The 23705-nt window shown below is 37.1% G+C and overlaps 1 protein-coding gene across 8 annotated transcripts in view; it reads left to right on the top strand.

Moving 5' to 3' along the window:
• The window catches only part of LOC113200423 (cortexin-3), an 89811-nt gene extending 84186 nt beyond the window's left edge, over positions 1-5625 (top strand). For 7 of the 8 annotated variants that reach the window (XM_077801205.1, XM_077801210.1, XM_077801207.1 and 4 more), the window contains one exon: positions 2274-5625. In XM_077801205.1, coding sequence (XP_077657331.1) covers positions 2373-2618 — 246 coding nt within the window. In that variant the 5' untranslated portion in view covers positions 2274-2372 and the 3' untranslated portion in view covers positions 2619-5625. The remainder of the gene's footprint in view (positions 1-2273) is intronic. The other variant, XR_013344032.1, reaches the window with a different exon arrangement.
• Positions 5626-23705: the final 18080 nt, after the last annotated feature.

The following is a 23705-nucleotide window of genomic DNA, read 5'->3' as shown; positions in this document are numbered from 1 at the left end:
AATCTTATAATTGGAATGATTAAGTCCAGCATGAGTATTTTTGGTGGCTGCAGCTGGCCCTGGTCTGATATGCTGAGGAAGCTGCATTGGAGGGTCTGGCTACCTTTCCTGCTCCTTTCTTTTCTAGCCCAGTGGGAATCAATACCCAAAGATCGGAGGGTGCTTAAAAACAAGAAAATCTGAACCAAACCCCATTTATAACATCCTCCACATTCTTTTTTTTAAAAGAGATTTATTTTTTTAAACCTTTATTTATTTTTATATAATGTTGAGGATTGAACCTAGTGCCTCAGACATGTTAGGCAAGCGCTGTACCACTGAGTCACAACCCCAGCCCCATCCTCCACATCCTTAAGAAGCTTAAGAGTATCACTAGTTGGAAACTCCTTTCTCCCAGATATCCCCTTGGTAAACTGCTTTTTATAGTGTGATTCTATAGACTTTGAAGAGTCAACTTACATGCACACTGTAATTGTGATTACTATTGCTGTACGGAGGGCAGTGATTCTAAGTTGATGGAAGAAATGTTTTCATTCTTTAGGTCATACTTTCTTTCTTTATTTGGTTGCTTACTTTCTTTGAGCATAATTTCTTTGGATCCATGTTAGTTTCTATAGTTAACTCTGTTATGTAACTTTTCTCACAAATTCATAATAATTATGACCATATGACTTTCTATATGACAATGTTTAAGATGAATGCATTTTTCTTACAGAATTTAAGTTTATTTAGTTCAGTATCTTTTAATGACTTTCATTTATTGTTTTATTTGCCTTTAAAAACAAATAGGAAGTCAGGCACATACTTGCAATTCCAGAGACTAGGGAGGCTGAGGCAGGAAGATTGCAAGTTTGAAGTCCGCTTCGGCAACTTAGCAAGGCTCTAAGCAATATAGCAAGACCCCATTTCAACAGAAAAAGTAAAAAAAAAAAAAAAAAAGGCTGGGTATGTGGCTCAGTGGTAGTGTCCCAGGTCCAATCCCCAGTAACACAAAACAAACAAACAAAAACAAAACAAAAAATACAAAACCTAGTAATATCCAAGTGCCTCATTTTTTTTTTCTCCAGTTTTTCCTTCTCTCTCTTTCTACCAGATGGACTTAAATGCAGGAAGCCACTGCCAAGAAAACTGTCCTTTTAATAACATTCAGTCGATTAAATCCTTTTCTGCAGCTCAGTTCTCTAGGTGCTTCCCAGGGTCAAGTATTGAACTTGGTCTTTGTTTTTGAAGAAGAAAGTAAAAGCAGCAGTAACTTGATGGTTTGGGAGTCTGAGATGCCTCCTCCCTTGGCTCAGGCAGCAGAAAGCAAAGGAGAAGCATTGTGGATTCCTTAGGGCTGCCTTAGTGCAGGGGAGACTTTGTTATCTTTTTTCTTCTTCTTTGTACACCTTTCAAAGGGTTTCTGTGGTCATTCATTTATATCATAGCACCATGAGATATGAGGCATTTCTAAATGTTTACAGCTTAGTGACCTCTCCAAAGTCCCCAACTCATGTAGCGGTGGAATGGAAGCCTGAGCCCAGAACTTAGAACACAAAGCTTCCTGAGAGAGTTTCCATATGAAGCACTTCTTTTTACCTCTGTTTCCTGATACTTGGAAATGATACCTGAAAACAGAAGTCTCTGCTTTCAGGGAGGCTGTAGTAGAATGGCTAATATATGTTGAGTTTAGCCACAGTCCTAGCACATAGCTGGTGCTCACTTAATAGAACTGTTATAAGAACGATTTGAGAGTCATATAACTGGGGGGAGCTAGGGGAGTCTTGGCAGGGTGGCGGGCTTGGGTGTCAAGTTGACAGAAGACCCGGAGGTCAATATTAATTTGCCCATTTCTTTTTTAAAAAAATTTATTTGAAAGAGAGAGAGAGAGAGAGAGAGAGAGAGAGAAAATTTTTTAATATATATATATTTTTTTTTAGTTATTGGCGGACACAACATCTTTGTTTGTATGTGGTGCTGAGGATCGAACCCGGGCTGCATGCATGCCAGGCGAGCGCGCTACTGCTTGAGCCACATCTCCAGCCCTAATTTGCCCATTTCTCATCTTTGATATTATAGTTGTCTTCCATGCCCATCCGTCCTGACCCTAGGTGGCCATTCTGAGGACAATCTGGTAATTTCATGTAAGAGAAAAATATTCTTCCCCATAATTATACACAATTAAGCATATCTGGTGAAAAAGAAAGCTGGTTTGCAGATTTCTACTCTCTGAAAAACATGACTGTTGCTATTTGATAGTTATTCCCTCTCCTTCCTTTTCCTTCTTCCTGAAGACACCTCAGCCTCGCCAGGGTGCAGCCACCATGATCTCAGCAGACTGATGATGGAAGAGAAGGGAACCAGGAGATCCTGTGCTTGGCCTTCTGTGGACAATGGATGGAGGGCAGCCCATCCCCTCGCCCCTAGTGCCCCTTGGGAACGTGTCATCAGAATCTAGCATGTCTCTGGAGCAGAAAACAACATTCGTTTTTGTGATTTTACTGTTTATTTTCTTGGGCATCCTCATCGTCAGGTGCTTCCGGATTCTTCTGGACCCATATAGGAGCATGCCAACCTCTACCTGGGCTGATGGACTTGAAGGCCTGGAGAAAGGGCAGTTTGACCATGCCCTTGCTTAGCAGGGGCAGAGCAAGATCTTCTCCTGAGAAGAAGAAGAGGTGAAGTGCTTCATATCTGGGCAAAGATTCCCTTTAGTCAATGTTCTGAACAAATTTTAACGATATCTTGTCCTAGGACGACCACTCATTATTTCATAAGCATGCCGTTGAATTAATCTTATTTGAAGATACTGGAAGTGAAAATTTGTATTGATAACCAAAAATAGGAATGTTTAAATATCTGTGTTTTATTCAATGAATGTATATTGTTGAATGTAATGGTGAAACCCAGGGCACCAATACTGACATAGACTGCTATGATGAAGCCCCACTGAGCCAAACAGAGAAAGAGGGAAAGTAGAGAGGTTCTATTAAGAACCTGGTGACAGGGCCAGGAAGAGACTGCCTTGCTGTAATCATGCCTCTCAGTTTGTCTTATTTCATGGGCATCTGGGTCCTGTGCAGAGGGAGGAAGACACTGCTGAGAGGACCCCAGGTGGGTATTTGTTTCCTTCTAGAGTACAGCCCTGGGAAGCCACGGGATGCTCAAGCCAAGAGATGGTTCTGTCCTTGCAAAATATGAGTGAGAATGATAGCACTTTATTTTTCAAATAAAACTGAATTCAGAAGCTATAGAGTTTCAAACAATATTTACCAAAGTACGTTCTCTATTCATATTAATAACATGTGAAGCTATACATAAGATGAATTTCCTTTCTTTACACTGATGATTGAAATAATAGGTTGCAAGTGCTGCTTCAAGTTTTTTCCCCTTAATTAAAAGCTAATTATTTAGAGAAAAACATTTTTGCAGCTGTAAGAGGAATGTGCATTTATGATTGCATATAGCCACCAAATAAAATTTTTTAAGAAGCAGCGTTGTCTCCTTGCACTTCACCAAGACTAACACATGGGTGGTGAGCCGTGCTGAATGCTGAGGACTTCACATTTTTCTGAGAAAGGAGAAAGAATGAAGAGCATGAAACAGCCTGTAATTCATCCCTCTCCCATTTCATGAATGGCTCCCACAACTCATTCCGTGTGGATAAAACCTCTTCTAAGTATTGCAACAAAAAGGGAGATGTGAACACCTCTCATTCTAATTTTTATTGGTAGAAAATTTTGTACCTGAACTAAACCCATTAGGCTGCATTCATAATCCACCTTCTAATTTTCTCCTCAGCTAATTATCACATTTTTTATTTAAAAAAACTTTAATAAGCTAACTATGTCCCCAAAAGCCACCCTTGCCAGGTGCCATGGTACACACCTGTAATCCCAGTGGCTTGAATGGCTGAGGCAAGAGTTCAAAGCCAGCCTCAGCAACTTAGCAAGGCCCTAAGCCCTTGGCCCTGTCTCTAGATAAAATATTTTTAAAAAGTCACCTCCCAAAACTCCTTTCCTGTTTTCTTTGTGTGTGTGTGTGTGTGTGTATGTGTGTGTGTGTCCTGCTGCTCATGTTCCCCCTGCACTCATATTATCCTTGATTCTTTTCTTTTTTTGTTGTTAATAAAAGTTTTATTTGAATTATAATTTACATACCATAAATTTTTGCCTTTAAAAGTATTTAGTTATTTTTTTTAGTATATTCACAGATTTGTGTGACCTCTCTATCAAGTTCCAGAACCCTATACTTACTAATAGTCACTTTCCACCTCTCTCCCTAATCCCTGGCAATTGTTAACCTACTTTCTGTCTCATGGATTTGCCCATTCTATGTCCTATGAGTGGAATCAGACAACCTTGTCTTTTGTATCTGGCTTCGTAGCATGCTTTCAAAATATATCCATGTTGTAACATTGCTTTGTATGCCCAAATATTATTCCTTTTTTTTTTTTCGTACAGACCACATTTTGTTTATCCATTGGTTGTCATGGTCGTCCATTGGCTATTATGAATCATGCAACTGAGAACATTTGTGTGTAGGTTTTGTGTGGACATGTGTTTTCAATTCTAAAAGTAGATTGGGGGGGAACTGTGGAGACTATTTTGCAAAACAGAGTACCATTTTACATTTCCATTAGCAATGTATGAGAATTTGGATTCTTAACTTTTTCCAACTATTCAAATTACTTCCTTAGCTGTATGATTTGTAACTGAACACACCACCCGGAAGAACAATTCAGATTAAAAAGAGGGAACCCGAGATTATTGATGCCTCCAAATATCTGAAGCAAAAGGCCAGTGATTTGTGCTCACCTTGTGATCCTTTAAGCCACCTGTTTTTCTGTCTTACTAATACATGGTTTAAGTTTTCTTTTTCCTTTAAATATCCCATGTGTATCCTTATAATTTTTTCTAATTTTCTCGAGAATCTAATAATTTAGGGAGACTTTGCTGTAAGCCTGGTGTTGCTAGCACTGAAGAGAGAGGAAAAGTTCAGGGTCAGTTCTTGCTCCGGATACCTTCCTACCTTGTTGGAGAGAGAATAAATGAAAGAAGACATATGATTAAATAATTGTTCAAATGATGAATAAGGACCTCTGACTACCTTATTCATCAGAATCATCTGGGGAGCTTCATACGCATACTAATTTTTATTATAAACTTTGTACGTTTATGGTCACATCATATCAAACAACATGGAAATATATAAACAACAAGGGTCAAAATCCTAACACTTTGGGTCGCCCTAACTCTTTGGTTGCTTCTTAGGAGCTTGGTGAAAATGGACTTTACCCCAGCCTTCCATGCCCAGGGTTTAATTCTGCAGAATTGGGCTAGTGAACAAATACTCCAGGAGGTGGGCATGGTCACTATAGTGAAACAAAGATTTGAGAAGACATGGCTCAGTGTGATAGTGCATGTCTAAGTGCTTGGTATAATTTATGAAATAAATTAGATCTTAACCTAAGAAGATGGAGGTATTTTAGAAACATGCAAAGGAAGGGAGGAGGGAGAATGAGGAAGAGGCAGTGTGGGTGTGGCTCTGGGCTGGGAGGGCAGCCTTCCTGGAGTATGTAGTTGGAGAGGTAGCTGGCACTCATATAAGAAGGACCAAGTTAGGGCTGGACATCAGAGGGTCCTAGGCCAAAGTCATCACTGCAGATTCATGAGCAGGAAAATGACAAGCAGACTGGTGTGTCGCTCCAGTTTCTGCACCCTTCTTCCGGACAACACCAGGTTCCACTTCTATAATGGGCTCGGACTGAAATAGCCATCTGCCCTCTATGAGGCCTTTGTGCCCAGGCCTTGCCAGTAAGTGCTAGGGGGGCCTCCCAAAGCCCGGTCTTCTTTCTTTCTTCCCTTTATTGCCCACTCTATTTTTGTTTTTCCTTCTCAGATTACTGCTCCATGTCCAGCCTCCCATTTCTAGGTCTCCCCCCTCCTCCCCTGTGAAGACCAAGAATACCATAACAAGTGATAAAAAGCTTTAGGCTATTCAGAGTAAATTGATCCCCCCTGTGGGAAGTGCCAACTCTCTGTTATAATTACTCTCAGCTCCTTGGGGTGAACATCATATTCTCAAAAGGTCACGTAAGCCCTCTTTTTCCTGGCTTTTTGGCTACAGGAGTTACAGTGCAGCATTTTGCCTACCTTACAAGATATTTATAATGAGGGCAGCTGGCATTTATCGTGTATATCTGCAACTCAGGATGAAAAAAAAACTTTCCCAAGGTCACTCTCTAGAATAGACCTGCCTTTTGATTCAGAAAAATATGGCAACCTCCTTATTTGTCTGAACTCTGAATCACAACCCCCATGGCTTATGCCCTTCAAGAGACCCCCAAGTTTTAGATCAACATCTTTCCCTCCAAGAGATCACTTAACATATCTTAAACACTGAATAAAGAAAGTTTAACTTGGAGTGCAAAGGAGATTAACTTGACTCCTGCTGTTACATTAATAAACATTCTAAGATGGAGAATTCTTTTGCTATTTTTAAGGGTTAAGACTGAGGCAAAATAAATAACAATTTCAGGAGACAGAAGTTAGGTACCTCAGATGTTTATGTATACAGAAAATATGTATTCAAATTTCTTTTTTATCGGCTTCATTGTGCACTGTGATATTCTAACAAGAGGATTTTATATTTAAGAATATTGATAAATTTGGTGTGATTAAAAAGTTTACTTGTCCACCATAAGGCATTATATAAAATCCTATAGTTTACAGATGTCAATTTTTATAGTTAACATATGTTAGAATATATTTAAACTTAATTATTTATAATAAATATTCCCAAACCAAAAGCAGTGAATGAAATCTGAGATTTAGTATATGTGAGATGTGTGTCATTTAAAAAAAAATTACTCAAGATGTGTGTCTTGTTTGTTGATTTATCACAAAATTGTAGGGTTGAGTCAAGATCACTAGAAAAACTGCCCAAATCATTATCTGTGAATGCACAATCCAGGATCAAACTGGCCCATGTCAAAGATCATTTATGCTTGTTTGGGGATAGAAAAGAAGAGCTCTCTAAGCTTTGTTAGTACCTCCTGTTTCTGAAAAGGAGAAATGAATTGTTTGCAGACAGATATCTTCTCGGAAGATGGAGTCCTCCCTGTCTGGAGCTTGCTCTAGATAAATGAGCAAGGCCCAACACTTCAGTCAGCTTGGGGCCCTTTCCAAGGCTTCTTTTTATAGAATAGGATGCCCTTCTGGATTTAGTATAGAGTAGAAATTTTGGGTCCAGTTTCCTGCTCTAAGTGAATACTTATGTCTTGTCCTAAAGTGCCACATGATTCTCCCAGATCCCTCCACACCATAGCCTTTCCCAGCATCCTGATTATTGCTTCTACACTTTGCTTTAGAGTAAAGGGATGCCCAGTAAGCCATCTTTCAAGAGATTCCCACCCTTATTCTCTTTTAAGCCCTATTATCAGCTCTAAGCTCCAAGCTTATGCAAGTTTTGAAGAAATTAACTTTTCTTGGGTTCTTTGGAGTTCAGAAAGATGGAAAGAAACTACTGTCATGTATGTTAGCTGTCTCACTTTACACATAAAGAAACTGAGAAACAGGCCATATGGCATGACCACAGTCACTGTTCTGCTCACTGGTTGTAGCTGAATCATCTTCCCTATGTGCAGTGTAGGTGAATTCCAACAGAATGACCAGTTAATGAAGCTATGAGTGAAAATATTCATTTGCTAATTTAATAAGAGTTACAATAATCTTAGTCTCTTTTGGTGGTAGTGGTGGCCCATGCAAGGACATATACTATTTCTAAAAAGCCCTCATGGATGATGTACTTTGTTTTGGAATATTCAGAAGCTTCAGTTTAAGTGTGTAGGAAGCCAGAAGTATTTCCAGTTAGATTGTAGAGGATTCTTTAGCAAAGATTCTCAAAATACAGGATAATTGATTTAGGATAAGGCTTCAAAGTTTCTTTAGTTCCAAACAGAATTTTGAACTGTCTTTCTTAGCTTTCAGCATAAGAAGGGAGATTATAATTTGTTTATAAAGGCTGGATACCATCCTGTCCGTAGTTCATCAAAGAGGTGCCTGGATCCTCTTGGGACACAGACAGAGCTAAAGAAGACACATAGTATGATGAAGTATCTCAAGTCTGAAAGTGCACTTTATCCTTTTCTATCCCTACCTTTGTTCCTAAATACAGCAGTCCCCTCTTGGTTGTGGTTTTGCTTTCTGCAATTTCAGTTACCTGCGATCGACTGCAGTCTGAAAATATTATGTGGAAAATTCCAGAAAAACCACACTCACATAATTTTATTACAGTAAATTGTTATAATTATTCTATTTTATGAATAGTTACTATTGTTAACTTATTCCTGTGCCTAATTTATAAACTAAATTTCATCACTTTTATGTATAGGAAAAAATTTCACCACAGTTTCATATCATATATGTATAAGGAAAAGAACAGTGTATGTAGGATTCAGTACTATCTATGTTTGTAGGTCTCTCTGGGGTCTCACCATATATTCTGTAGATAAAGAGGGGACTACTATACTTTGTTTCTTCCTTTGCCTCTATTTTCTGATCATTGTTGTGCTGGTAGAAGGCTAATCTACTATTAAATTCATACTCTTCTTGTATATGAATATTTTCCTTAATGGTCAATAACATAAGGCTGCCTGGTTTCTATCCCATTTTGAGCTTGTGTGTCTATATAATATATATTATATATGTGATCTATAATATATATACACACATATTACACACACACACACACACACACACAATAATTCCTTGTCTGGGTCAGAAGTTTGTCTTTCTGCAGTTCTTACCAGTTGGTTCTCATGTTGTCATCTGGACTGACAAAGATTTCTATGCTCTTGAACCCGACAACTCTCAAGATGTAGTTATTATTGGATTATCTATGGATCTCTCCCATTTCTGTATGTCTTTTTAGCAAAAGCAGTGACGACATTATGTTCTTTTGAAAGAGGTGTGTTTAGCAGTAATATCTCCCTTCTCCTAGGAAAATGGTTCAGCAGATTTGCTTACAGCATATTATAACAGACTAGGATCTCCTAAGCCTAAAGTTCCTCTCCTGTAAAGCAACCCACAGGGTGTACAAGTGTCATCTTGCCCTTTTTGAGTTGTCCTGTGAGAATTAGGGCTTAAGAAACTGCTGAATCTGTGGTTTCTATGAGTAACAAACCATCTTTTGTCTCTGACCCAGCATCCATGTGTCTTATGTCAGCATCCATGAAACTGCAGCAGACTGACATGTGAGCTTGCAATTCTTGACAGTTACCATGCCTCCCTTCAGACAAATGCTTCCAGTTCCTTCAACCATCCTTTACATTGTCATATGTTTTGAGCTATCTCTTATTCTTATCAAAAATTCTGGTTACTCATCAGAATGACTGTGACCTTGGTATCTAGAAAGGAAAATAAAAGTCCATATGTATTCTGACTATCATGAATGGAAAATTGTCACTTCTTTTGTTCTAAAAACCACACGCTGTAAGTCTGCCCAAGATGAAATGATCTTTCTGGCATTCACATTACAGTTGACTCACATAAAACTTCATGGTCAGTCTAAGCCCTCAAGCATTTTTACTCATGCCAGAGTTATGTCAAATATTCCCATCTTATTCCTGTGCAGTTTTTCTTTTGCACCCAACTCCAAGAATTTAAAATTATCCTTCTATAATTTCATCATATTCCACTCACTCCTTTATTCCAGGCTCTTTATAACTTGATTTCCCTATTATCATATTCATTGTGCTCCCATCTTTATGTCATCTCTAAGTTGACTCAGCAAGCCATCTATATATTTATTCATGTTAATGATTAAATTTTGAACATATCAGAGAGAGAGAGAGAGAGAGAGAGAGAGAGAGAGAGAGAGAGAGAGAAAGGTTTTGGCTTTGACACAGAGATCTCGATGCATTTAAGGAGTCAGTTGGCTGCAGCAATTACAGGCAGATTCTCCCCAGGGAAACTCCATGGAGATGCTCCATGGAGATGCTCACAGAAGGGAGATCTATGAAGCCTGAGGACTCTTTTAAGTCATGCAGTAAAGCATCAGAAGACAAAGAAAGAACCAAAGTGATATTTGTGTAGCTTCCAGAGCTCATCTAAAACATTATGGATTCTAGTTGGCAAGTGGGAGACAACACAGATGGCAACGAAGGACTCTGCCCACATTAGCTTGGCTTAACCCCCATCTCTTTGCCCCATGCTGTAATCTGCTTATACACAGAAATAATCACACAGTAGCTGCCTGAGGAAGAACGCCGGTGGCAGAGTTTATCAGTCATATTTTAATCAGTATGAGATAGCTTGGCAGTGACAGAGCACATGCCTGGGACTCTGGGACGATCTGGGTTCCTTATGGTTTATTACTGGTTCCACCTGGAGCTTGTAAAAGGCAGACTTTTAAAAATCGCTTATTTCTCTGGGTCTCACTCTTATCATTTGTAAATTGAGAAGTTTGAACTAACCTCCAAATCTCCTTTTACTTTCTAACAAAACGTTTATAGCTAGAAATTTAGGAGCCATTTACTGAATACCAATATGAAAGAATCTTGAAGAAATTAGATAAGGTGCCCAAGGTCACATGACCCACATGAGGCAAAGTGAGGATTTGAAATCAATTTGCCATAAATGCTTCCCTGTCTTTAGACTAGTACCAGGAATCAAACCAATATAGGAATAAAGTAGAAATAACAGTAGGGTTTTTTATACCAAATTGAATTAACATTTTGTTGAAGTTTTTGTCAGTTACTTTTGTCATTTTTTAAGACACTACCTGGAAAAGAGGTTTTATATGCTAAAAAGTGGCCTTTGAAAGGGATGTGAGGTTGGTTTGATACTCTTTTGTTTGCTTTGGATGAATACTCAGCCTGTTTGCATTTGGCCTCCAACCCTCACTGTTTCTTTGACCTTGGGAAAATGATTGAAATTTTTAGTCATTTCCTCACCTGCAAAATGGGCACGACATGAATAGCATCTCCCCTATATAGTGTTTTATAATAACTAAATGAGAAGGTGAGACTAGCGCCTAACAAGCTTTCAATAAATATTGGCTCAATAAATATTACAATTACCTTCTACCTTCAGTGAATACCTAACTTAACTCTAAGTGATTTAAATACATGCACAAACCACAAAACTGTCATTGAACATTAGACTCATAGATAAGGGTAAATTTTATAAAACTGTACTTTTGTGCTTATTCTTTTTATTTTCCCAAGTTCACAATACAATAAGGAAAATGTCCAGTTAAAGGCAGATGACTATGAGCTCTGTATCTAACATAAAAGCTTTATCTTTGGAACTAGCACAGACCTCTAGGCATTGAGAGACAGTGTTTCTCTGTTTCATTCCCAGAAGTACTCTTTCATCATACTTTTTTTTTTTTTCATTATATGAGCCAACTTTCAAATATTTGGGAGCAGAAAGGATTTGCTCTCAGGTTTCTCATCATTGCTTTGCTGATGACCTTGGTAAAGTCAATTAAATTCCTGTATGTTCTCCACAAAATGAAAATAACAAATGGGACTTCTCAGCACATAAACTGATGATCTTTTAAGTGCTCAAAATCCTGCAAAAATGTTAAATACAAAATATGAATATTTGAACATAATGTATTTGTTTGTGTTCCCAGAAAAGCTAATCACAAAGTTTCTTGATAAAGCAAGCCACATTGCACATGTCACAAATGGTACTGCATATTCCCTGAGTAACATATTCAGAACTGAAACCCTGCAGAATGTATTGTGGATATTCTCCAGCAGTACAATTCCTGCCCCTTTGCCAGTCTTGCTCCCCCTCTAAGATAAATCCAGGCTGTTGCAGTTATTTTTAGTTTTAAATCAGCTTTAAATAGGGAAAAACATTAATCTTGTGATTACCCTCCTCAAAGAGTTCCAAGCCTGAGCTTTCCTGGAGGTCATGCTGTTCTGAGTGATCTGTAACTGAAGTTTCAAAGAATCCCCAGCCAGTGAGTCCAGGAATGAAACTGTGTGTTTATTTAAATCCCTCACCAAGGAGGGCAAAATATGAGAATGATATGTCCTCTCACTTTTGCAAAGGAATCTTTGGCAATAAATCCTGTTGACTCTTTGGAATTGGATAGCTCTGTTCAGTATTCTGGACAGATTTCCAGTATATCAGGTTATTGGTTATAGCTTTTGGTGAAGTGTTGATACAGGAAACACCTCTGGGGAAGTGTCTACAACTGGCCCACCCTCTAGGATATCAGTGGAAGGTCTAGTGGAGTAGCCCTAGCATCAACTACTCTCCTCCTCCAGATACCCGCCTGTGTTAGCCAGGTTTTGTTGCTTTGACAAATACCTGAAATAATCAACTTACAAGGAGAAAAGACTTATTTTGGCTCCTGTTTTCAGAGGTCAGTAGGCCTTTTTTACTTTGGGTCTGTGGCAGCACAGTACAGCATGGCAGGAGCACATAGCAGAGGAGGCCTGTTTACATTACGGTGGCCAGAAAGCAAAGAGAGCCAGGGATGGGCCAGACCTGACATCCCCTTCCAAGTCATGCTCCCAGTGACCTAACTCCCTCTAACTAGACACCCCAACTCTTAAAGTTTTGACCACCACCCAATAGCACCACTGGTTGGAAGCCATGCCTTTATCATGGTCTTTTGGGGGACATTTAAGGTCCATACCATGACATGTTCTCAAAGTACAATTTCCTGTTTGGCCCAGAGAAATACCTGCTTGTTTTCTTGGGTAATTCTACATTACTGAGTCATTCCATACTTTTGTTTAACTTTCTGGGTAATTTAAGTTTAAAGAAGAGAAAATTTTCTAAGTGGTGCAGGAGCACATTTTTGCTAATTAATTAATTCATTAACACACATTTCTGGGTGCCTAAATGGGTACCAGGAACCATAGTAGGCCTTGTTAGGCTTACACAGATAAAAAGCAGAGTACTTCAAGGAGTGCTCATTCTGACTGGTGGTAGAAAAGATTCAGCTTCCCACGACTGACTGCTAAGCTTTTGAAGAAGCTAACGTGTTGATGAAACTGGGTCCAAGATGCTTTTAAGTTTGATTTGTATTTCAATTTACCTTCCAGAACAAAATTGTTCTCCATTCATGTTTCAGTGAAGACAATTTAGTGACATTTCATAGAATTCAGTGAGACATAATACACGAGTAAATGTTATTGAAATGTATACATGGTTTGAATAGGCCTTCATATTCCAGAACTACACAAAGTTTCATTTCTTGAAATGTCTTTAAGATGGATGTCAGGTAAATGCTTGGATTTAGGCCAAGTTAGGAGCAATAATGTCTAGGGAAACAAATTAAAGGAGTTAAATGATGAATGGTTTATCCTTCCTCTCCCAAGAACCAGTCTGTAAATGGGGAGGCATAATATTCAGATCAACTGATGTATGAACAGTCTCCACAATGATTGAAACTTATGGTTAAGCCGAGGATAGGAAATATTTGTGATCATCTTTAATCACCTTATATTTTCTGGTCAACACACTAGACTTACATATAATAAGTATTAAATAAATTTTTGTGGCACAGCATAGAACTAGATTGAATTATGTCAAATGTATAACTACCTACTTATCTGGATGACCACTAAACACTGGCTGTGGTAAACATTCTTGGTCTGACTTACAATGTCAAAAGCATGGAAGTACTATTACTGCCCTTTGCTCTCTTTCTACTCACCCCTTCTCATTTTAAAAATCATTAGCAGACCTTCAGCTAGGAAATGTGTGTGTGTGTGTGTGTGTGTGTGTGTGTGTGTGTTTAGGGATTTTCCTTAGGAGTACTTTTTATTTGGCTAAGTTTTACTTTTCCTCTGAGTACTATATAAACAACTTATTTAAAAATAGAAATATATTGATGGTTTTGTCCTTTTAAAATTAATCCCATATATGAGATACATGAAATTCCTGCTTTTAAAAATCCACTCCCTTCTCTGCCCTCCAGTTTAAAATGGAATTTAGTATAATAAACATTTACTTAATAAAATACCAGAATAGAAGAATTAGGGTGATGGATCATTTTAAATTTAAACATCCACTAACAAAAACTAGCCAACTCTTTTTCAATTTAACTTGACTGGCTCTCTGTCTGGAAGCCTTTCTGCACTCAGCTAACTGGTACTCCTCATGTTTTAAAGAGGTACAGGGATTTCTAAACTTAATTTTAAAATACCTGATAGCTTGGTCTCTACTATAATTTAACAATTTCTTCTCATTAAAGAAAAAAATTAAAGAAGATGGGTGAAATTATTTTTTTAAAGTAAAAAAAAAAAACAACCCTGAAATGCATGTGTGAGCTTTTTATTCAAGGAGAGTAGAAGGCACAGAATCGTGGCTGATATTTTTAAATGTTTTCATGAATCTATTTTTTCTCATGTTGATTTAATGATCCAGGCTCCAAATCATTTATATCTTTTTCTTCTATCTAATCATTTATTTGACACACATTCATAGAGATTTTTCTATGTGGAAGGAATTTTAGTGGACATATGCTATATCAGGGAGCTTCTTTATTTTCAACCCATTTAAATCTAAGAAGAATCACAAACACCTGGCAGGTTACAGATTGAGCACTGCAAGCAAACAGACTAAGTGATGGGTTGCTGCTGGCTGAACATCATGGAGAAGGTTCCACTTATCTCAAATCTTAATGAACAAGTAGGAATTTCAATATGCAAATTCAAAAAAAAGAAGGAAAAAATATATTTGATGGAAAAAGCATAGAACCAGAAAAATGGCAGATCTGGGTTCTGTCTCTAACAGAGATTCACTTCATGAGCTCCAAGACCTCAAGATCTTCATTTACAAAATAGGGTAGACAATCTCCAACATCCCTTCCAGCTCTAGGATTCTATGATTAAATGGCACACCAAACAAGGAGACGGCCTGGGAGAAAACATGGAACTATTCTGAATGGTTACAGAATGAGCAGTAGCCAATCCTAAAAAACCAAAAGCCCATTATTCTCTCTGATATGTGGATGCTGACACACGATAAGGAAGCAGGGAGGGAAGAACAGGAGTTTACTGGATTAGACAAAGGAGAATGAAGGGAAGGGAGAGAGGACGGGAACAGGAAAGGCAGTAGAATGAATCAGACATAACTTTCCCATGTTCATATCTGAATACACGACCAGGGAATCTCCCCATCATGTACAACCACAAGAATGAAATCCTAATTAGGATAAGTTATACTCCATGTATGTATAACATGTCAAAGTATACTCTACTGTCACATATATCTAAAAAGAACAAGTAAAAATACTTAAAAATTTAGAAAAGAGTAGCTGGTATGTAGGGTTTATGTTGAAAAAGTAATAGTAGTGTTTTATCTTGAATATCAAACTGAGGAGGCTATTTTGAAACACCTAATACTAAAACATTATTCAGTTGTAGTTTGGAAGAATAAAACCTTTATGTCTGCTCCACCCATCATTTGACATTCAGAATATGGTATGGAATGGCCAGATATAGGCATGAAGTTTTGTTTCCTTGTATTTCCATTTGCTCCAATGAATTGTTTCAGAAAAGTCTGGTGACGTCTTGCTCTTCTCAGAGAGACACCGGTCTCCATGGTAAGTAAAATGTAGGTATCTTTAAGACACAATGTTATCAATCTTGGCATCTTAATGAAGGAGTTCAGCCCCTTCAGTAGCATCAGGAACCTCACCTTCTACCCTGTTTGTTCTTTACATTGCTTGTTTTTGTCAACAGTTTGGTAGCTTTGGAAATTCATGAAAGAAGGTATTTAATTTCAGTTATAAAATTTTTGTAAAGGACATCTTTCTCTGAACCAGACTTGATCAAATCAATCATTGGGAGATGCAATGTGACACCCTCAGTGTACACACACACACACACACACACACGCACACACAAACAGAAAATGTAAGATTCTTCCAGCTAAACAGAGCTTCGTCTTGCTTTGCATTTTCTTGCCTACTGAATTATCAGAGACAACATGTGAAGTAGCAAAGAGCTTGGGATTGTAACAATTTGGATATTATTGGAGAGACAGAGACAAGTAATCTTTTTTTTTTTTTTTGAGTAGTGAGTGTTTGACTTGAAGTTCTCATTAGTAGGATTGTTTTGGAGGCAGAGTGCAACATGGATGAGGGATATTGGAGTAGGAAGAATGTATAGGCAGGGAAATCTCATAGGATGCATTGTAAGAAGCTTCAACTAGCTGATGACTGTAAGACTGTAATAGAAGAGAATTAAGAAATGTTGAGAAGATGAGAATGATATAGTAGAACAAGGCTGTTCAATAAGAATATAAAATGATACATACATGTAATATAAATTTTCTTGTGGTCACATGAAAACAAGACACAAAAGAAATAGGAGAAAATAACAATATATTTTATTTAACTCAATATATCCAAAACATCATCATTTCCATATGTAATCAATCATTATAATTTGGATCTGGAATGTCCCCCAAAGGTTCATGTGTTGAAGGCTTGTCCCTGCTGGTGGTGCCACTGGAAGGTGGTAGGACCTTTAGGAAGTGGAGCCTAGCTGGAAGAGGGATCACTAAGTCCTACCTTTGAAGGATATATTTATCCCTGGACCATTCTCTCTCTCCTGCTCTCTCTCTCTCTCTCTCTCTTTCTTCTTCTTCTTCTTCTTCTTCTTCTTCTTCTTCTTCTTCTTCTTCTTCTTCTTCCTCCTCCTCCTCCTCCTCCTCCTCCTCCTCCTCCTCCTCCTCCTCCTCCTCTTCTTCTTCTTCTTCTTCTTCTTCTTCTTCTTCTTCTTCTTCTTCTTCTTCTTCTTCTTCCTCTTCTTCTTCTTCTTCTTCTTCTTCTTCTTCTTCTTCTTCTTCTTCTTCTTCTTCTCTCTCTCTCTCTCTCTCTCTCTCTCTCTCTCTCTCTCTCTTTCGCTCTCACTCTCACTCTCATACACCATGAGGTGAGCAGCTTTGTTCTATAATCCTCTTGCACCATGATGTAAGTCTTATCACAGGCCCAGAAACAATGGATCCAGCCAATCAAGAAGTAAAACCACTAAAACCATGGGCCAAAATAAATCTTTCCTTAAGTTTTTTGTCTCAGGCATTTTGTCACAGTGACAAAAAAGCTGACTAATGCATTAATGTAAAAGGCATTCATGAGCTATTATATATGCTTGTTTATTTTAGTGTTCAAAACTTGATTGCATCGTGCACTTACAGGTCTCCATCTAGACTACCCACATTTCAAGTGCTCACTAGCTGCATGTGATTAGTGGTTACCATAATGCTCGACCCAACTTTAGAATGAAATAAATCATACATGCATTGGAGCCTGGAGGGAGGGAGGGAAGAGACTGAAGGATTGGGTCTAGAGGAAAAAGCAAAATGAGTCCTTTACTAAAATTGGAAATGTCAGAGGATGCGTGTAATGGAGGAAAAGAGTGGGGGTAGAAGATGAGTAAGCAATTACTCTATCATTTTGACTAAAGGTACCAGTAAAACATCTGTTGGGAAATACATATAAAGGTATGATTAAAATTCAGCATGGAAGACAGAACTCAGAATGAAGATACATTTCTGGGAACTCATTCTAAGGGGTTAAAATTCAGTGGTGGTATTCAGTGTGGTTGCAAGTGCAAGGAGAGGAGAAAGCCTTGAGCAACCTCACACTGAAGGGCACAAGGAAGAAAGCAATCTGGTAAACCAGGAAGGGTCACAGTCAGAGGCTAGGAGCAGAACCGGGTCTGGAAATGCTTGAAGGAGGGACATTGTGTGGGAGTCTACCCAAGACCAGAAGGCACAAAAGACTGAAGGGAAATGAAAGCACAAGAAGAAATGGCTGTTTCAAATTTGAGTTTTATTCTATCATTAACTGATAAATAATATTTTGAATCTTCATTTTCTAATTTTAAAAATAAAAGAAAAACATATATTATTTCTTAGTTTCCTGTGTGTCAGACACTTTGTGAAGTCCTTCAGATACATTTTTTTTAGAAAAACTTGGTGAAACATATTTTAGGAGTTTACTGAGATTTATTATTAGACTATGATGGAGCTAAGGAACTGATTTATAACTTATCTTAGACACCTCACATCTTATTAAGACTCTTAAGAGGTGGGCAGATACATACAGAACATGAAAAATAGATGATATGGTACCTCCAACATGAGCTATTTTTCTGCTCTGATCCTCAATTCAGCACCCTAATTTAAAAAAAAAAACTGGAATGTAAGAGTCTTTATATTCTCCCTGGTGAAATGTCCATGACTGTTTCCCATCCAGATGTTTAGAGGGAACATGGCATAGACAGACATACTCAGGTACGCTTTTTTTTTGTGTGTGTGCAAAATGACTTGTTGCTCTTAAAAATGAGCCAATAGGTGACCTGTTTTCTGACCAATTAGATTAGTTGCAAGGGGGAAAGAGAGATGACAAGGGAGGGGTAGAGAAATTAAATATTATATAATATTTTCCTTGAGATCTTCAGAAAATTTTATTGTTCCCATTTCATAAATGAGGAAATTGAGGTCCAGAGTAGTTAAATGAATTCACAAAATAGCAGAATTCAAATTCAAAGGGAGGCCTGCCTGATTCCTAAGATTCTGAATAAATAAATGAATCCATTACCTTATGCTTCTGCAAGTATTTCATTAGAAGGTGGGATTTCCACCAATGATCTGGAGTTTAAAGAATGTTATTTTGATTACATTCACTGTCTATCTTTATTATTGCTTGCTTTATTTCTACAAAGAAAATTAATTTAGTTATTGCACTGACATATGAGAACACACAGGCAGAGATCTCAAGAGAAAAGAAGTCACAATTATTTGGAATAATTGGATAATTAGTGTATAATAATTATAATAAAAATTGGATAATAATTGGATAATTCATTTATCTCAGATTTCAAATTATATATGTATATATACATATATATATTTCAAACAAGAATCATCAAGACTAACCTGTGCTAAAAGCCTAAAATGTAATATCTTACATGTATATATATATACATACATACATATATATACAATATGTGTATATACATATCACACTTCATAAATTCAGCAGCTTATGAATATATTTCACATAATTATATATAATATTATAATTACTATATTATATGCATACAGATATATATATATATATATATATATATATATATATATATATATATATATACATCTCTCCAAGATAAACATAATTTCTTCCAGTCTAACATTATATTTTCTTAGGCTGTTGCTAATATTAACTCCAGAACACCCAGTTATTATTAGCGGGAATTGCTCTTAAAATCAACTTTGCCTTATCAATCTGATCTATACTGTCTTGGGTCATGGATCTAAAAAATGTCAATGATTGGGGAAAGATATTACATTTTAGGCTTTTGGCACAGGCTAGTCTTGATAATTCTTGCCTTGTGTTTGGAATAAAGCCCCTGTATATTAATTCAGACCTTGCCTCCCCACTCAACTCGAATTGATTATTTAGAAACTAGTCTTAAAACAACTTTGGTTTTTCCAAACTAATTTTTGTGCAAATCACCAATTTAGAAATCTAAACTATGACTTTCATTTAGCCATAGCAAAATAGTCATCATACGTAGTGTTATTTCTATGTACTAGGCATTGGATATGCTTTTCATGAACTAATGCACTTAATTATCACAGTAATCTGGGAGATGCTATAATTATACCTATTTTATAGATAATAAATCTAGGAAGAGAGTTTTATATTACTTGCTCAAGATTACATGACTAGGATTTTGGGGAGCTGGGATTCAAAGACAGTGTGGCGTTAGTAATATAGCTTAGTAAGCTATATTATATTTCAAAGAGAGGACATGAGTGTCTGGAAAGCTTGGAAGTATTCTAAAAAAAAATTAGGCCCTGATTTTCAGAAGCAATTATAATTTCTTACTCAAATTGACAACCTAAGTGGAAACTTTGTCATTTCAATCTATCATTACTCATTTATTTAGTATCCATGATACAGCGTAGCAACAGAAGATGTGGTCACGCATAATGATAATTTAAGAATCCTTACCCTTGAGTCATTTAGTCAGCCAGAAAAAAGTGACACAGAACAGTCAGGGAGTACTGAAAGTGTGTAGTTAAATGCTAAGTCTTTTGGTGTATTAAATTGTATAGTAGAGGGGCATAAGGAAAAAGGAGAATGCAAAGAACTGCACAGTAATGAATATATATATAGCAGCTTATGAATGAAGACTCAGAAAGGATCTTAAATGTCAGGGAGAAATTGGACGAGGAGTGGGAGAGGAAATGCCTGGCAAGATGAGCCAGAGGAAGGTGATTCAATGCTCAGAGAGGGGAACAGGAGCGGTATGATCATTTCTGTTCTTTTTTTATTAATTTTTTAAATACATGACAGCAGAATGTATTACAATTCTTATTACACATATAGAGCACAATTTTTCATATCTTTGTATAAAGTATGTTCACACCAATTCATGTTTTTATACGTGTACTTGTTTTTTTGCATTATAATTCTTATTACACATATATACCACAAGTTTTCATATCTCTGTTTGTATATAAAGTAGGTTGACACTCAATTTGTGTCTTCATACATGTACTTTGGCTAATGATGTTTATCACATTCCACCATCCTTGCTAATCCCCTGCCTCCTCCCTTTCCCTCCCTCCCCTCTTCCCTATCTAGAATTCATCATTTCTGTTCTTTACTCCCTGTCACCTGCCTCTCTCTCCCTCCTCCCTCTCCCTTTGTACACACACACTCATACATATGAGCATACACACACACGTTTGTGGCTATATCCAAGTGTTCACGGAGATTTATACACAGCTTTGCATCAAAATAATGTTTGTCTTGTACCAATATTGATATGCTTTTGATAAACTCAGAAATATAATGGGTAGCTGGAGCTGATAATTTATAACTTTTAAATGGCTGACCTTGAGAAAGAAATGACATATTGACTGTCCTTTGACTATATCCAGTAAAACCATCATCCTTTTGGAAATCAAGACCAGGTCAATACTTAAACCAGGAAGATTTTTTTTTTATTATAAAGAAAAAGAACTCTGTTTATAACAAGATTGATTGTTTTTTGATTGACATCATACTTTATTCCTACTTGTACACATTTTTGGTTTATCATTGCTATAGGCAATAGAAAGGAAATTGCTCTGTAATATTATTCCTCTGTATTTGACAAAAAATTCAGTACAGTGAGTTAGATGATGGGGATGAAAATTCCCAGTTTTATGTGTTTAAGGTACAGTTGTGAATCTTAAACTACTACCAAAAACCTAGGCTTCTAAGATCAGGATAAAGAATTCTTTTATAAAATTCTCACTGTCCTTTACAAATTTGATTATTTGAAATAAAGGTACCAAAATTCCTCTCATTTTCTTTTTTCATATTTCAAGTCATAATAAATTGGATCTGATTTGTGACAGGATTTCTACAACTGATAAAGTGGTATTACTTTAATGTAATCCTTATTTAAATCAAAACTACCAGAATCTGCAGACTGAGATTAAAAGCTATCTCTTTTCATGACAATCAATATAATATTTTTGTTGCGTTACTTTACCTTTAACTATCCTCCAGGAGCAATTTGTGAATAAATGGTCATATCTGTATTTTGCAGATACACTCAAACTGGACCAATTATATTTTGGGCACCATCATATGTGAGAATTAACTAATACAGCAAAACCAGATGGGAAAATTTATTCTTTCCTCCTTTCCTTTACAAAACTCATGACAAACTTATAGATATTTTAACAGGCATCAGTAGTAATATTGTTCCTGATTTCATGAATAGAAAGTGTGTATTAATTTGTTTCCTGATATTATGATTAAGTACCTGAGGCTAGATGCTATCTAAAGTAAAAAGGTTTATTTAGCCCACAATTTTGGAGGTTCAAAGGCATGGTGTCAATACCAGCTCTACTCTGGTGAAGACCTCATGGTGGATGGCATCATAATAGCAGGAGTGTGGGTGAAAAGGAGAGATCACAGGGCAATACAAGAAGTCAGAAAAAGGCTGAGGTCCTATAGAACTACATTAATCCCTTTTGAGGGTTAACTCCCTCAAGGACCTAAAGACTTCACACTAGTTCCCATCTCTTAAAAATCCCACAACCTCTTAAGATTGCCATACTGGAGACCAAGCTTTCAACTCATGATCATTAGGGACACATACATAAGCCATATGCAAATCAAAGCAAATGTCCCTGTATATGAATCTATGCATCTGGGTGTGTGATCACACATACTCTAGATTCCTAGAGTCATTTGGTATTAATCATTTAGTCCTTTAGTATTTAAGCTCCCCTGATTCCTGTTGGACTTGGTTGGTGTGGACGATGTCACTACATTCTTCCTGATCACTTCTGGCTTCTAACTCTTTCTCCATCAGATTCTCAACTTCTCCTCAGCCTTTCACTTCCTATCTGTCAGGCCATTTTTCTGCACCATTTCACTCTACTTCACACTTCCAAACTCCTTACTACCACCATAGTTTCCTGAAGGACTTGGGGGCTTGCAGGGATTTATGCAAAATATTATTGGGTGTCATCTAACATTCAGTGATAGACAGGCTTGCTCCTGAAGGTCACTTGAGCCTTCCTATGCAGTTGTCATCATTGGTTACACATCTGACTTTGGACTCAGCCTATTGCTATGTTGCTGGATTCCCCTAAGTTCCTTCAACTGTGTCCCCTCTCTCTCCAATTTGCTAATCTCTGTCTCAAAATTCCTGTCGTTTGTGTGTGCGTGCGTGTGTGTGTGTGTTTGTGTGTGTGTGCAATGTTTTATCTATCTTTAGAAGAAGAATATTACCTAATGGCTACACTTGGCTACCCTGAAGTTCTTATCTCTACCAGTAAAACACAATATGGATGTGATTTCTGTGGTCAACTCATAATTTTAAAATGTTTTTATAAAGGGTGATATTATAGAAGAAATGATACATCTGGGGTTTGCTTCTGAATAATCTGGAGAAGAGGAGTAGATATAGGCAGAAAGGAAACAGTACTGACTATGAATGTTGAAGTTGGGCAATGGGTATGGGGGGTCTATTGTTTTCCAGTGTTATTTTGCATAGACTCAAAATACTCTATAATAACAAGATAAGCTTTTCTGCTTGATATATAATGCAGAATTAGTTAATGTATAATAACACACATTATTACATAATTAATAATTAAAATAATAATGTAGATATATTTATAACAAAACAATTCAAAAGATGAATAGACTAAAGCTTGGAGGGTAAAAAAGCATATATTTGATGAAAAGATAAACTTAAGGGCATATTGGAGGTACTTTAAGAAGCAGAGATGCAATAGTAACACATGTGTTAGTTATTTTTTAGTGCACAACAAATTATATCAAAATTTAATGGCTAAAAGCATCAAACATTCATTCTCCTAAAGCCAAAAAATCTGGGTACAGTTTCAGGTGGGTTTCTCTGGATCAAGAGTTTTCATAAGCCTGCAAAGAGGTTGTTTCCTGGGGTTTAAATCATCTCAAGATTGGACCAGATGAGTATCCACTTCCAAACACAATCAAATAGCTCTTGGCAGGTCTCAGACCCTCATTTGCTGTTGGCCAGAGACCTCACTTCTCTTCCCGCCACAGGGTAGCTCCACACATGGGAAAGGTTTCTGTTGGAGGGTGATTGAGAGAACAGATTCAAGATAGAAGCAACATCTTTCTCTAATTTAATCTCTGATGAAGACCATTGCTTCTTCTATATTCAATGTGTTAGC

This window comes from Urocitellus parryii, chromosome 1 (genome assembly GCF_045843805.1).
Source record: "Urocitellus parryii isolate mUroPar1 chromosome 1, mUroPar1.hap1, whole genome shotgun sequence".
In the NCBI taxonomy this organism is placed as follows: Eukaryota; Metazoa; Chordata; class Mammalia; order Rodentia; family Sciuridae; genus Urocitellus; species Urocitellus parryii.
The sequence above is the reverse complement of the archived record's forward strand: the minus strand, read 5'-3'. Positions and strand labels throughout refer to the sequence as shown.